The 16354-nt window shown below is 39.8% G+C and overlaps 1 protein-coding gene across 2 annotated transcripts in view; it reads right to left on the bottom strand.

Moving 5' to 3' along the window:
• The window catches only part of atp8b2 (ATPase phospholipid transporting 8B2), a 32552-nt gene extending 16198 nt beyond the window's left edge, over window positions 1-16354 (bottom strand). The window contains exons 1-14 of one of the 2 annotated variants that reach the window (XM_034696982.1): window positions 16121-16354; window positions 12037-12104; window positions 4826-4884; window positions 4613-4726; window positions 3509-3607; window positions 3286-3347; window positions 3064-3136; window positions 2610-2680; window positions 2422-2501; window positions 1757-1915; window positions 1520-1608; window positions 1100-1296; window positions 873-993; window positions 290-377 (exon numbers count right to left, since the gene is read on the bottom strand). In XM_034696982.1, coding sequence (XP_034552873.1) covers window positions 290-377; window positions 873-993; window positions 1100-1296; window positions 1520-1608; window positions 1757-1915; window positions 2422-2501; window positions 2610-2680; window positions 3064-3136; window positions 3286-3347; window positions 3509-3607; window positions 4613-4726; window positions 4826-4884; window positions 12037-12061 — 1237 coding nt within the window. In that variant the 5' untranslated portion in view covers window positions 12062-12104; window positions 16121-16354. Of the gene's footprint in view, window positions 1-289; window positions 378-872; window positions 994-1099; window positions 1297-1519; window positions 1609-1756; window positions 1916-2421; window positions 2502-2609; window positions 2681-3063; window positions 3137-3285; window positions 3348-3508; window positions 3608-4612; window positions 4727-4825; window positions 4885-9221; window positions 10091-12036; window positions 12105-16120 lie in introns of those variants that run through there. The other variant, XM_034696981.1, reaches the window with a different exon arrangement.

Below are 16354 nucleotides of genomic sequence, written 5' to 3'. Positions count from 1 at the left end.
ATCCTGCGTCCATGTTTTATACAGTCTATGCTCTGAATACACTGTATCAAAGATGTTGATCAACTGTAAATAAAATGTTATTGTAGGCACCTGCTGATGTGTTTCAAGACATATGCTACGTTTAACTATGATATTATGAACATATAATTATTATAAGTTATACATTTCTGACTATAAAACTACGAAATAGTATCAAAAAAAGATAGTATTATAGAATACTTTTTTTTTCAAGTGTACAAAATCCAATTATTCTAATTATGCATGTTGTTGTTTAGGTGAGTGAATTTACCGTAAGTCTGTCCGTTGATGGAGCACTTATTGAAGCTCATGATGTTCTGAGTGAGAGTACCAGTCTTGTCACTGAAGACGTATTCAACCTGATGGAAACAAACTGATTGGTTAGAATAAACTAGAAATGACAAAACTGATGCAAATAGTGTAAAGTTATGGGTTTATGTTGGGGTAAAGGTAAGTTTCAAAAGTAAAATGGCTTTTATGTCAAAGAGAGGTTGTTCTGTTTGATTATATAAAATCAGCTTTAAAACAATATTCTTCTTGTTAATGACTTCAGGTGGTTGTCGAGTAATAAGCATACTAATGTATAAAGTAAGGCTGGTTGAAGATAACTTTTTGTCTGCACATGTATTTCACTTTAATCTTACTGAGGAGTGCGTTAAATTTAATAGTCAAACACCCCTTTAAAGAGGTCATTGATTTGAAATTAAAGGTAAGTTAACACTTAACTTTAGACATGAAAAAGAAAACAAAAACTACATTTTAGAACAAACAACAAAAAATCAACAAACAAACCTTCAATGTAAATGTCTCACACACAGACTGTATTTGCTGTCTGAGTGAGAGTGGACGCTCACCTGCCCCAGCTCCTCGTTCAGGGTGGTGGTCCTGGCCTCGGCTGCTGTGTTACACTGTGAACAGAACATGTGCTGGTCCCAGTTGATGAAGTAGCTGTGACCCAGCCTGATCACCTCCACGCTGATACACACGTAGGTGAATGAGGGACAGCAAAGGTAAAGTAATTTAACTTTGTGCAAAAGTAATTACTCTTAATACTTGAAAACAGTCTTGGACATGTCCTCACCTGACATACAGAGAAATAGGCACCACGGTGTTCAGGATGATGACGTAGGACCAGAAGGAGAGGAAGGCTGAGAACAGGAAGTTGTCCACAGGGGGGTCCCAGGGTAGGTAGCTCTGAAATAGGGAACCCACTTCTCTCTCCCACACTGCGTTCCCCACAGCCAGAATCACACCCATACACACCAGGAAGCCAAAGATCTGACACAGACACATGGATAGAGGAAGATTACAGACCGAATAAACAAGAGTGAGGTCACTGAATGTACAGTCAGAGATATTGCATTCTGATCTCTGGTCATTTGAGGCCATATTTGGATGGGATACATTATTAAAGAAGATATATGACACTGAACTGAAGCTGCTGAGATCATGTCCTGAAATAGTTACTGCATGTGAAAGTGAGAGGTTTGGGGTGTCCTACCCAGAGGACCAGAGTGTTCATCAAACGATCGATGCTCGTACGCTTAAACTTGGTGCGACCGCTGTTCTGCATTAGCTTGGTATCAGGGCCTGGAACAGAAAAACAGAGGAGAGTCAGATGTTTTACACGCAACACAGACTAATTTAGACACAGTAATCCACACACACACACGCACTCACACGCACACGCACACACACACACACACACACACACACACACACACACACACACACAGACCTGCAAAGATGACCAGGCCGTAACAAGCCTCTGTGTTCCGAAGGACACATCCTCGGAGCAGCATGTTCTGGTTGGTCAGGGTGTATTTTTTGTCTCTCCAGTACAGAGTCCCACAGAAACGATCCAGCTTGTTGTTGGGGGGCTCGCAAACAACCTCACCTTTAAAAGCACACAAAGATAATGAACAACACAAACAAATCAAAATAAGATGCTTTATTGTAGAGGTCAGCCAAGTCCAATAATAATATTTTTTTTTATGCTCTATCTCGATGATTAGGTATTGACTAAGACATCCATAGGACTTCATGCTGTTATCGACCACTTAAAACACAAACCCAAAGGCAGAAACACACAGCTTTTGTAAATTGATATGAGGCAAAGTGTGAGTTGATTTGCTGCTGTGATGCATTTTCTCAGCAGGTGAGGATTATGTGTGTGTGGGGGGGGGGGCGCGCACTGTGCTGACACAGAGGTCTTGCACATTGTGTGTACTAGTGGGCGTGTGGTAAAAGGTTGTCACTCAATGCTGGGAGGATGGGGGCAGAAAATGTGTGTGCGTGTGTGTGTGTGAAGGTGTGAAGGATCGAAAGAGTTGACCTTTAAACAATAGAGAAATGAACAAGCAAACCAGGAATCGAGAGTAGAACGGTTTTTGCTAATCTCACCATCAAAAGAAGCAAAGTTGTTCGGGTCTCCGAGTTCAGATGTCACGGAGACAGACTGACGCACCTTCATATTGGTCTCTCTGCAAAATAGTAACAACACACAGCAGTTTAGATGTAGTATCCTGTTGCTTCTGCAGATTCTGAGGGACTGTGAGTCGATTGCAAGGTGTGGTGTGTTTTTTTCTGACCCGTCCAGCTCGGCTGTCTCAATGTAACAGAGCCCGTGAGGTTCAGTGCTCGACAGGAGGAGCAGGTCAGCCTGAAAATAGATACAAAAGCTGAGGTTAGCATCCTATGCAAAGGTGGCACAGGAGCAGAATTAGTAATGCCAAGATGGGGAAAAAAGGCAAAAGGTAATTAACGATTATAGCTAGTGTCTCTTATGATGTATTGATATCAATTAACCATTATAGCACTTACTCTAAAATGTAGTGTAAAATCCAGGCTGCTCATACGCATGTCTTAAATATCAAAGGTTGCAGATGTTGAGCTGTGAGCCAGAACAGCTCACAGCTTGGTTGTGGGATGGAGCACTTTCAAAATAAGGTCCTCATAGACTGCTTATTACTGTATATGTGTACGTGTTTATGTGTTTGTGATGGTGCATGTGTTGAGATTGGAGCGTAGTGGACGAACACTTACTGCCACAAACTGGTTGTTTTCCAGTTTAATGATATCACCCACTCTAACATTCATCCACTTTTCATTCTGTATCCTGACAGAAAGTGAAGATAGACAAGAGTAGAAGAAATTAGTTTAAGAAACTTCAAGCCGTGAAAAACATGTAAATTTAACGTTATATCAAGAGAACCGAAGCAACAGTCCTGGTGAGGGCTTATTTGCAGTTAAAGACAACAGACTCACGAGCCACGGATGAGAACCTGAGACTGGCGGTTGTTCACTTGGTTGTCGCTCTTGTGGCGAAACTGCAAGCGACAGAAATCAGTGTGAACTTTCAAGGGTAATTCGAGGGGCACTAGTCACAGTGTGGAGGAAATTAACAAGTTCTTTTTTTAACTTTTATTTTATCCTGTCAGAGTTAGCGCTGTATGGGGTGTGGTGGGTAAAAAAAACAAAACATGCTTACATAGTCGTCCGTGGCATCCTTTACTGCAGTGATGCTCAGAACCAGAGCTAAAGGCACAATGGTAGTGAACCAGGAGAGGGAGGAGATTTGAGGTATTAACTGGAAAGAAACAGAAACAAACAGAGGAATGATTTTAAGATTAGTTTGAACAGAGACACAACAGTAGTATTTGAGATATTTGCGATAAGAAAAGATGACTATATACAACCAGCTCTGAAAAAAATCAAATTAACACTAAAAGCAACATATTTAACCCTCCTGTTATGTTCATTTCTTAGGTACAGCAATAATGTTCCTGGGTCAACTTGAACCAGGTCATATTTAATTATCCAAAAGTGTCCAAATCCCAAAAAAACCCAATACACATTTTTAAAATCTCATTATTAACTCCATTACTAACCATTTAAATCAATATTTAGTCCATTGGTGTTTAATTCTCACAGATCATGGTTCAATGAGGATAACTCACTCGTTTTTCATTAAAATTCATGTTAAAACTTTTTTTAATATACATTGGAAAGCCCTAAATATAAATACATAGTTTTACATGACATAGATTTTCGTTAATTTTATTTCATATTTAGAAATTATTATATTTTTATGTAGTGATGTTGATAAATTAACCAGAGACACCTCTTCTGTCACATGCAGCCCATATTTTTACGCTGCATTTAGCTGGTTTCAAAAGCATATATTACCTAAGATGGAAGGAACCTCTGAATGCCACTAGCCTTTCATCTACTGTGACATTAGAAATGTGAAATAATACTTAGATGTTGCATCACATTATGGTAATTACTGCAAAGCTAACATGCTAATCTTGTCAAGCAGGTGAAAGTTTTGCAATGTTCACAAATCCAGCTAAGTATTTCAGTATGCTAAATTTGCTAGATATCCTTTAGCGGTTAGCGGTAGCAGTTTTCAGTCAAAGATTCTATTTTCTGTGCATTGCTAGTGGACGATACTATACTTAGACTTCAAATCAGAAACAGAATAACCTTCTCTGAAAATATTTTGCATTGAATGTGATAACTACTTGTCCCTTTGATTGGACAGTCTCTCTCTCCCCGTTTGTTCCATGTTTCATCCGTCATTCATTCTTACCTGTAGTATGAGCAGGAAAAGGAAGTAGGTATTGGCTACTTCCTGGAACTGCTCAAACAAGTTGACGGGCAGAAAGGTGATGATGTTGTACTTTGATGTCATGATGCAGTTACTCTGGATAAGGAAGAGGGGAAATATATATATAATAAACACTCAATATTTCAAAGATGTCTTTGTTTTTCAATATGTTCGGTATGAAGGCAACTCTCTTACTGCATACTGAAACTTTTCGTTGTATTCTCTGTCATTGGCTCGGACTCTTCTTTCCTCCTCTGCAGAAACACAAGACATAAAATTAGTCATTTAACATCACAACAAAGATACAGAGAGCACCCAGGTCATTGCATCTGTGTGTGTTAAAGTGCATAAGAAGCTACGGTATTATTACTAAAAGATTGAAATACCCTTAACAGAGAAAGAGAGTGAGGAAGACAGACAGACAGACAGATGAGAGTCCAAGATGTTTGTGCATTTGTTGATAAATCAGTGAGTCTGGAGTGTCTGCTGGTGTTTGTTTGAATATTATCAGTGGAGACAGACTGTCACACACATTTAGTCCATCTCCCCTAGGCACACAGCAGAACTAATAAGTGGACCAATTTCCTCTGACCTTTGATCAGCAGATTCCTGTTAATGCTCTGATGTGCAATCTAGGCTAGGTACGCAACACGTTTCCTCAAATGAGTGCACGCACAAATCAAAAGGAAGTATGGGGACCAAACAAGTAGACATACATGAGCTTTACACTTATGTTAAGAATTATAATCTGTAGTAAATAAAAATGAAACACTGAAATTTCTTCTACTAAATCTCCTTCTGACTGGCTCTGGCTCTTTCTTCTCTTGTTGTTATTTAGATTTCTGTTTATGCGGATGCAAAGGAGATTGGGAGTTCCCCTCCTCCTCCTCCTCCTCCTCCTCCTCCTTCACCGGGCCTGTCTCCTCTAATATTGATGAGGCAGCTTTTTAAATGAAATGACTGGCCTGTTTTGCACAGGGCTGTACACAGTTCACATGCACGCACACACCCACAGATATAAAATTCAGGTCCAAAGCATATTTTGTGTAGAGAGGTAGTGTTGTGCAGCTCTGAAATCATAAAATCCCTAACATGCTTCTCAGTGATGACTGAGGCAATGAGGCGCCACAGTAACGGACATCACACGGCCAGAGACCACTGCCAATTCAATCACATGCATGCAAATAAACAAAGATCTGTGGTTTCCTGTGTTTCTGCTGCGCTGTGAAGCTCTGCTTGACTGGTTCAACTCACAATTTAGAGCACATCAGCTCAACCAAAAACAACAAAGAGAGATCCCTTTAGTTCTCTGCTTTCTTGACAGGTTTGTAAGACAGGTTAAGCGCAGAAGGTGAGCTCTGGACAACTTACAGAACAGCTGGGATGTTGTCAAAATAGATTTTTGTCAAGTTAGACAATATTTCTCATTTATAAGTTCCACATTTGTTTTGCATTTCTATGTGTTTTCAGATACTTAAAGCTAAAGAGAACTATAAGTGTAACAGAGTGTTTAGTCGACATCAACCACTGAAGTGTTTGCTATCCTATAATGCAATATGAATACTGTATTGTGTGATTTAATAGAAGTATGAGTTAGTAAGACTACTACACTTACATAAATACATTGTACATTATACAGAAATATTTTTAAAAGCAAACTCAAGACCTACCTTTTTAGTCTCGATTGTTACTGTTCTGGTTTTTGTTTTCTGAGTTTTATTCTTATCAGTATTATTTATTTATTATCTATTTCAAATGTATTCACTTTAATTCTACTTATTTATTTATTTATTTTAAGTATAGCATCTTATGTTCTTTTAATGGTTTAATATTTTAGTGTTTTATTATCTAACACACTTACTTTATTTTGTTGATTTCAATTTCCTGTGTTGAGTTTTAACATCTTATTTTACCTCCAGTGTTTCCTCATGAAGACATCATGAAAACGTTTCCTCAGTTCGTTCAGCAACTTCTTTTTTTATTTTTCATTTATTTATTTTATTTTTTATTGTTTTTATTACTATTGTTGCATACATTGTGTTCTTAACTTTAGGATTGTGGGGTGGGTTTGGGGTCGGGCTGGGGATGGGATCTTTTTCTTAATTTATTCTATTTAAAGTTGTTTTTATGTACAGCACTTTGTGTTACAATGTCATTGTATGAAAAGCGCTTTATAAATCAATTCTGATTGATTGATTGATTGATTATATTCAATTTATTTAGCAGATTATGCACATTTTGCTCTGTTGAGAAAGTTGCAATCGAGTATGTTAAATACCTGACGTATCCAGATTGCTGTCACATAGAAACAGAAATCATAACACCAACGTTAACATAAGGCAGCCACGCTGATTTGTACAAACAAAATCGTACTAACACACAACAAATATTAAATGGATCTCTTTCAGTGTATAAATATGACAAAATGTATTGGTCTAGTTCTAGTCTACACTACATTTCCCAACCCTATGTAGCACTTATTTTCTAAAACTTGTAACTGATAAGAAACAGAAGAGCTTTTCCGATCCAAACTACTGTACAGCTTTTACAAATGAATAAATGTAGCTATTGAGTCTTTCTTTAATTGCTATTCACTGTGTTTTTCACTACAAGGTTGGCTAGTGCATTATAAACAGAGTTTGCCTTTTTGAAATGAAAGTATCTTTAACCTTGTGCCTTAGTTTCAGCACCTAAATGTGCAAAGCACAACCAAGCCATGTTGCATTGTATCCTTTCTGGATATGAAATTATGTTTTTTTTTTAATGTATCCCTAGCAGATTTCTGCACCCACATGTGAGCCCAAGACAAATGCGTTCACTCTCTATGAATGCAAAGGGAGTGAATGCAGTTTTTAAATGAAAATCTGTAGTTCATTTAAATGAGGGCATGTTACAGCCGTCAGACTAATAGAGTATAGAGTTGCATCTAACAGTCAGGCTCTGGTTTGAGGTTATTTGATATCTCCTCTCCTCTAAGCTGGTTCATAAAACAATATCAGATTTGTCCGATCATCAGGTGCACGTCATCCTCCAACATCTATGGTGTTGAACCTCTTCCAAACCTGTCCCCCCTCTTTCCTTTTCCCCTCTGGCACTTCTCCTGTCCACCTGAAGGACAGTATGTTGCTTTCGGTTGCTTTCCAGGGCAGGGTGACCCATCTGACAGGCCGAGCCAAAGCTGCATTAACCCTCCATGAACAGAGGCTTGTGCCAGCTAAGCACGGAGACACTGAGGCTTCCAAGCATCTGATGTCAGGAGCAGGTGGTGCCTGTCCCTGCCGCTCCTGTGCATGCTGACCAATCTGAACATCTTTAGCAAACTGCCCATTAAGTGTTTAATGTGTCTGACAGCTTCAAGGGCATTAGAAGCCCTGACGCAGACCAGATGCTGCACAGCAAGTCTGCATTAATCTATAAAGCTCCATTACTGAGAAACTTTCAGGTGTGGGCTTACTCCGCTGCAGATTTAGGGATATACAACTGAGACACTTGGTATTGACTCAAACTACAACACTTAATATGAATCTATATAACAAAAGAAGACCAACTGTAGCCTCATCTTAAAGCATTTTCTTTCATCCAACCCCCTGTCTCTTTAAAACATCCCCTTCTCCCCCCACTGTCTGGACATGTGACTGCACGTGCCACAGCTCCCCTTATGTCTCCATAAGCGACACACACTCCCAAAATACAGTGAACAGAGATTGAAGTCATAACAATAGTGACCAAAGCACACAGTCAGCTTGATCTATGGGAAATGCTTTTATCCCCTGTCATGACTAAAGCTAAGTCAGGACCTGTGCAGAAGTGATGATCACTCACTGCAGCTGATTTAATTAAATGAAGATGGGTTAGTCTGCAGTTGTGCACATGCACACACATAGACACACTCTCAGACACAGAGTGATCTAATTTGTTATTTGGAATAGGATGCTGGTGACACAGTGACAGACCGGTGGGCTGGAGGTCAAATGAAGGTGCACATGCAGTGTGATTTCTGATAGTTAAGGAATAAGGATACAGATGAGGCAGTGCAGTAAGAGCTGAGGCTGGCGCCTGCAAGATTGATCAGTGTCTCAGGCTGCAGAGACAAGGACAGCATCCCACTTATTTACAATATTCAGACTCAGATGAACTCATTTTTGTCCCAGCCAAGTAAACACATATCCACAGTTGGAAGCAATGACTTTGAGTCTTATAAGAAATGTAATAAGTATAAGTATGAGTAATGTTGGGATATAGGACTATAACATAATAATAGCAAACTAACTTAATGCAAACTTAACAGTCAGTATTAAAGTATTAATAATTATAAAAATTATTATCTTTATGTTATTAATTCTAATACGTCATTACTGAGAAAATCAGGACCATCACATAGAAGGTGATAACAAAGCCAATGACATATAGGTGAATTAAGAGAGGCAAAACTTTGATTAAGTCTGAATGATATGTATTTGGAAACCAGTGAGAAGCAGTTTCTATAATCTATGATGATGATGATGAAGATGATGATGATGATAGTGGTGATGGTGGTGAAGACTGTGACAGTATGAAGCTGATCAGTTGTAATGATCACTCAAACTCGTACCTGTCCGGCTCTTTTTCGCTTTGGCTCCAATCAATCCTTTCTGTTTCTTTCTTTGCAAGGGGAGAACGAGGGGAAACCATTTATCCGGCATGTCTTTCAGTACTGTCATCTTGACTTTTCAAACAGTCACCGTCTGAATAATCGGTAAGTGTTCGTTGTTTACTGGGACCGGAGAACGCCGCATCTCCGCGTCAAAGAAGCTCCGATCTCAACTTCACTCTAAAGTTGGACTGAGTGAGCACACACACACTATCCCATCCCTGCCTCTCTCTGTTGCTGCCTCTCGCACCTCCCCAAACACAAACACGCACGCACACATGCGCGCGCGTTAACACACTCAGAGCACCTCTCTCTCTCTCTCTCTCTCTCTCTCTCTCTCTCTCTCTCTCTCTCTCTCTCTCTCTCTCCTGCTGCAGAAAAACTGAGGTCATTGTTATAATAAGGTCAGTTAGTACTGCAGATCAGTCATGTTAAAGAATGACTGGGTTAATATTTATATGTACTAGCAGTCTATTAATTATAGAACTGATAGGCTACCTTGTAGGCTACATATGAAAAAAGGTGTGGGTTAATGACTCCATGTGCTCTACTCTACCATGTGAGCAAAATCGATCAACTAACGTGCACGTGCAATGACTGCATCATCAACCAAAGTGTCATTCCCAACATAAACACGGTCCTCTGTAAGCATTACGTAATCACGTACACATAGCCTTTGCCATAGCAACCGCCTCTGCAGGGATCTCACAGTTGAGCGAGTGGCTGGATGAGGAAACTGGGGCGCCATTTTGGATCTACAGAGCGCAGTCAAAGCCAGGTTAGCTCGTGCAGCTGCCCAGTAGCCTGCGCGTGTAGAAGGAGAAGGCGCACTGCAGTGGGCAGGTCCAAGCAGGTGCCTGAGAACGTGCTGAACGGCAAGTCCCGTGCCGGTACATTAAATATTGCCGAGCACACTTAGCCCACACAAACTTTACCAAAACATTACCTTACACATGCATGACGACCAGGGGCGTGTCCAGACCTTTCTGACCAGGGTGGCCCAACTGAGGCTCTCACATAGACAGGGGTGGCCAGTGCATTTATAAATAATTGACATTTACCCTTTCTGTCTTCACAACCTACTTTCATTAAAGTATAAAACCGTTGTTATATTACTTTTGACTTTTTAAAAAAAAACATGACAAAGTGGCATAAATCTTCGAAGTTTAATTCTTTAAGGACTTACAAAAGATATTTTTTCAAAGTCACGTTTGAGGGCACTAATAAAGAGATCTACTGTCAGCCTTTTAACTCATCCCAAATTATAGATTTTAACAGAAACCCTACCTCTGACAAGGCAAACAGCAAATCATAATTTAGGATTTTGGGGTGGCCCCTGGGGTGGCCAATTGGATTTCAAGGAGTGTCAGTGCCACCCTTGGCCATCCCTCTGGACACGCCACTGATGACGACATAGGAAGACATACTGTAGCTGAGGAGCTTGAAATACCATCACAACAGGTGCACACGTGTCTGATTGTCATCATGTTCAGTATTTCTTTGGATATAGGCTATTTCTATCCCATTTAATATTGAAACATACATGTAAATAGAGAGTCAGCACTGTAACAGGGTAAATAAAAGTCATCAGAACAAGTCAATATAAGTTAAACTGTTTGGAGCTCTTGTATTACTTAAAGCTGCTGTTGGTAGTCACAGAGTAAACATCTGTTCAGAAAGAGGGACTTCAAATGTCAACACTATCCCTACCAACTAGATTTCCTCTTAGCCCCCAAACACAGATCGGCGTGTGCAGTCATGATAGTGCCGGACTCGTAATCAATTGGAGGACATAGTAGGGGCCGCCCCTTAATCAACCAGGACAGAGGATTAGAGATTAGCTATGATTGGTCCGTCATAACGGGAACAAGGGAAATAATAACATTGCTTGATACATCGGCATTGGAAAACACAGAGATCTCTCAATAGTCTCAAATTACTCCATTTACCGATGAGTACCGATGGGTATTATGACCTTTTCTCCAAACCCAGCAAAAAAAGCTATATTTTTTTACACCATTCCTACCAACAGCAGCTTTAAGGAAGAACAGATCTGAGGCACAGTAAAAATGAGTGTAACAAAGTATTTTCTATGATATTACATTACAGTGTGAATTAGCCAAACATAGTCAAATTCATCAGATATCATGAGTGAAACATTACAGCCACAAGAGCATACAATATAAACAGCAGCATTATAATCAAACTCCACATGATTTTTAATGTCAAATCTATTATACAGCCCCTAATGCATCCTCTGCACAGCTCTGCATCACAGTAAATTATCTGAACTTGGCTACACCATGTTGTGGTCAGACTGAACTATAGTACTGGGTAAAAAAAGGTAACGCTTGTATTAGCATACTGTGTATGAACTCAGTCCTGCCAAGGGACTGCAGATGTAAATTAGCTTTAAGCTAACTCTGGTACAATGCACCAAATGGTGAAGTTTATGTTAAATATTGTACATGGTCCCTTTACAAATAAATCAAATAAATAAAGTCCATCCTCCATTAACTGCACTGCACTCGTTTTTTGTACCAGGCTGTAAACATGTTTACTTCTGCTGTAAAGATCAGCTTTTTTTAATTTGTGTGTATGTGGTTTCTGGTACTTCCGGAGTCAGCCTCAAGTGGACAGACAGATGAACTGCAGTTTTTAACACTTCCGCATTGGCAGAACACATTGATTTCAAGACATCAGGACCAATGACACTAGGAAAACTAGTATATCTGAAAGCCTGTTAAAGTGATTGGTGTTTTTGTTTGGTACCGACCTGGAGGAGGCCTCTTCCTGAACATCTCCACTCTGCTGGCGTTTTTCTGCTATGGCCCATGAGATAGTCTGCAGACACAAAGGAGAGGAGCATTTATTGTGTAAATTGTGTGATTTGAGAAGGGCATAGAGGAGAGGGGGAGGTTGAAGTGGTTCTTTCATGTTGTCTCTTTGTTTCACGGTGAGCTAAACATTCTTTGCCTCAAAGAGGAAAAGTTAAAATCAATCAGACATTAAATCAGCTTTCAAATAGGGCCATCTTTGGTCTGTTACAGCCATAATGAGGAAATGACATTAAGCAGAGCACTCTCTGTGGAACACAATGTCGGGGCTCGAGCAGATCCACTGTCAGTCCTCCTACAACAAATGGAAAGCGATAATGGAGGTTTTTTCCCTCTTCTCTCTTCCCCCATACTCTTGTCTCCTCTCTTTCCATTTATGCTGACCTGTTAATATCACACACCTGACTGCTTTCACTCTCTGTGTTTTATCTCGGCTAAGTAGCGTTGCAGAGAGGCTTTGAAATATGAGGGATGAGGTTGCAGAGGCGAGGCGCTGCACATTTTTGTCTTGCACACTGGAAGGTACAAACTGCATGGCAGACAGGGACTCAGGGCAGTGAGCCCCTGATCAATACTCCTGAGAAAGAGCAGCTCTCCATTTGAGTTTGGCTCATCAGCTTTCAGCTACAGTTTCCAGTGTCGCCTCTTGCCCTGTCATTGGCTCTTCTCCTTCATTGCATGCTATCTACTCACTTTCTGCTCTGTGTACAAAATCTGTATCCATCTAATACAGACTGTGGACAGAGTATGATGGTTGTTTGCCATGTTCTCTCACCTCTCCTCAGTCTCTCAGTTGTCACTTCCCTCCCTCCCTCTCACTCTCCATCTGTGGCTTACTCTTGTATAACCTTATAGACCTGGAGCAGCTTTATGAAACAAAGCTGGCTGCCTGGGGAGCGAGACACACCAGGAACACACTAAATATCTGAGCACCTTTCTTGGCCTCTGAGCAGAATTCCTCTCATGTCTCACGCCGGAGTTTGTCTGAAGTTTTATAAACTTTGAAAGAAGTGAAAATCTTTAATAATGAAACATGAGGCTGAACTACAACACCTTATTCACTACCTTGCATCCTCAGAATTAAATCACAAGCATACATGTTCTGTATAGGTAATTTTACAGCTCTGTTAGACCTCCAGATAGAAGATTACTAGCTGAAGGCTAACTGTGAAACAGGTAATTGCATAAATTCTCTGCTCTGAGCAGAAAAAAAAGACACAATCATAGGTAGAGGCAATAAGGCAATTGTTTGTTTTGTTTTACTCTCTGTTAGCTAAGTTTGTCTGGGTTTATGCTACATGGTACAAGGTTTGCCTTCCCATTTGAAAGTGTGTTGATGGTAACCTTAGTGTAGATTAAGTGACTATTTTCTACTTTAATGTCATCTTAAAAATCATGTGAGGAACTTTCATTTTGTCTTGGTCTGACACCTAGCCCCTGCCAGTGGTTTCTCACATTAAAAATTACCACACAGTAACCATTTCTCTTTTTGTCTTCTTATTTGTTTGCTTTTTTAGGTCATAAAAGAGACATCAATATTCATTTTAGTCTGTTTTGCAACCAGCCAAAAACTCTCCACAGGAGCTTTAAAAACACTTTTTTTGAGAAACCTGTACGACATACCATTATAATTTAAAAAAAGGATTACTGTGAGTGATTCAAGTTACTTTCATGAAGATGTACAAACACCAAACCAAAACAGAACAACTTGTTACCTTGTCCTTTAGAGCGGAGGATGTGCATTAATCCAAAAAGAATGTCAAATTTGATCGGTCAGACCACAGGAAAGTTTACCACTTCCCCTCAGTCAATCTTAAACAGACTCAGGCCTAGAAAAGTTGCCAGTGGTTCTGAAGCATGATTATATATAGTTTCCTCTTTGCATGTTGCAGTTTTAACCTGCATTTGTGGATGCATTGACAATCTGTATTCACAGACCATGGTTTCTGAAAGGGATTTTTAGCTGATTTCCACTGCAGTCATGTCTGTTTTTAATGCATTGTCTCCTGGTGTCCCGAAGCAACCTTCTACTGGTTTTTCGGCCATGTCCCTTCTGAACAGAGATTTCTGCAGATTCTCTCAAGCTTTTAATGATATCATGCTGAGGAACATTAATTGTTCCTCAACATGAAATTGCTGAAGTATTTGCCCACAGACTATTGAACTTCTTCCCATCTTTACCTCTGTGAGACTCACCCTCTCTTGAAGATGGAGATGTTCCTCCAGGTGATTTTTTTTTCCAGCATTACACAACTTTTGCAGTGTTTTGTTGTCCCTGTCCTAACTATTTTGAAACATGTATCAATTAGCATAAAACTATAAAGCTTTTGTGTTTTGACTTTTGACATATTGTTCATCAAAGTCAGTTTGAATCCCCATTTTACATGGCGTCACAACTTTTTGGGAATTGGGGTTGTATACTAAATCCTAATGTAGCTTTGATGATATATGCCTCACATCAAACAAATCACCCAAAGCTTGGGACACTGCTGTTACAACATGATGACACCAGGGTAAAAAAAACAAACAACACACAACATATAGGAATAACTTTAACAAAGTTCTGTAGGAACTGACAGGACAATTATGGCCAAGCTGTTGTCTCTGATGGACATTTCTTTTCTATTTTTTTTTCTATATATATTCTTGTACTGTACACCTTCTTGTTTGCTGCTGTAACTCCATGGATTTCCCCATTGTGGGACAAGGAGTAGGATTATCTTATCTTATCTTATCTTATCTTCGTGTACTTACTTGGCCTGCCCTCAGGAATGGTTTTGCATTTTTGAGGTGTAATTAAATCACAGGATTTTAATCTCCTCTGATAAACAACAATCATAGCTCCTAATATAGTTTCTGGTAATATCTACATGTTATCAAAATGAACTATAAGTTCACAGAGGTTTCATTTTAGAAGAAAAGAGAAGCAAAGCAGCAGAAAATAATAACTATTGTGGTTGACCAAAATCATCAGGTTATTGGCCTACTTAGCAGACATACTGAATGTTTAATTCAGTATTATTCAATATTATTCAGTATTCAATTGAATAAATTGCTTGGGATTAATTACATTGATTAATACATTGTTTGGTTTAGCAGAGGCTGTACATTTGTCATTTTGCTCATCATTTTGTCAAAATGTTGTTTGTTCATTTAGGCACCCCATAGATACAATGTGTTACCTCTATCTTTGCATATCTTGTCCAGTACGACTCCTGTTTTCTGATAAACAAAATATGTCATCCTGTTTTTCACAGTCAGTTATCAAGAATATTTTCTGTCAGGAGGGTTATAAAAAGGCTTTTCATCACTCTGCTGTCAATTGTCTTTTCTGAAACCTACCTGCTCCCAGTGGTTACAGCAGCTGTCAATCGTTTTGCTAATGGTCTGGTTTGCTTTTGTAGGTCATAAAGAGGCATCACTGTCATATCAGTCGGTAGCTAGTTAACTCCAAGAGCTCCATCATACATTTTCTGTCTTCAAATAAAATACAGACTATGTTTATGGTAAGCCGTTGCTTTCCTCTGGTCTATAAATGGATACTGAGATAGTTCTGCGGTTTATGCATGTATGAGTGTAGGTGAGCTACTTTCATATGAAAGCACTGAGCAAAAAACAGCAAAACTTTTAAAACCAAAGTTAATGTGAAATGTTTGCTGAAGGCAGGTGGCACAATTTTAACTAGACTTTTATAAATCATATTCTATAAATGGGCTTTATGTCACTTATACAAGTACAAGTCCCTGCACAATGTAGCGAACTTTCAGTTTGACTTTGGAGAAATGTTGTGACTAATTTCAGGCAACAATAACTCTAAAATCCCCCTGACAGTAAGAACTGTACACACAGTATGCACAGAGCAGCTCCACCGTATAGCATGTAGGCAAGGTGCAGTAATAAGAGCTGAACGCTTCACAATGAAAACCGAGACACACATCAATACTTTCAGCTGATAAAGTCAGACTGCACAGGATGGGGGGACGGCTATAACCAACACTGTAACAGCCCAGAAAACACACCTACCTTTTCAAGATAGCGTTATAAATCGGTTCCTGGTGGAGGCTTGCTCGCTGCTCCTCTAGCCGGGGTCATGGTGGGCTTTTTGGGCACGACTTGGACGAGTTGGCCTTTGATGAGAGGCGATCACAAAGGTGGGGAGGGTGAGGAAGGGACCATGGATGAGCTGCTGAAGGCACCGTGTCGGGGTGAGGGAGGGTGAGGCTTCGACCAGAGGAGAGGAAAGAGGAGGGGACGATG

The sequence above is a fragment of the Notolabrus celidotus genome, chromosome 12 (assembly GCF_009762535.1).
Source record: "Notolabrus celidotus isolate fNotCel1 chromosome 12, fNotCel1.pri, whole genome shotgun sequence".
NCBI classification, from domain to species: Eukaryota; Metazoa; Chordata; class Actinopteri; order Labriformes; family Labridae; genus Notolabrus; species Notolabrus celidotus.
This window is presented reverse-complemented; position numbering and strand designations above follow the sequence as displayed.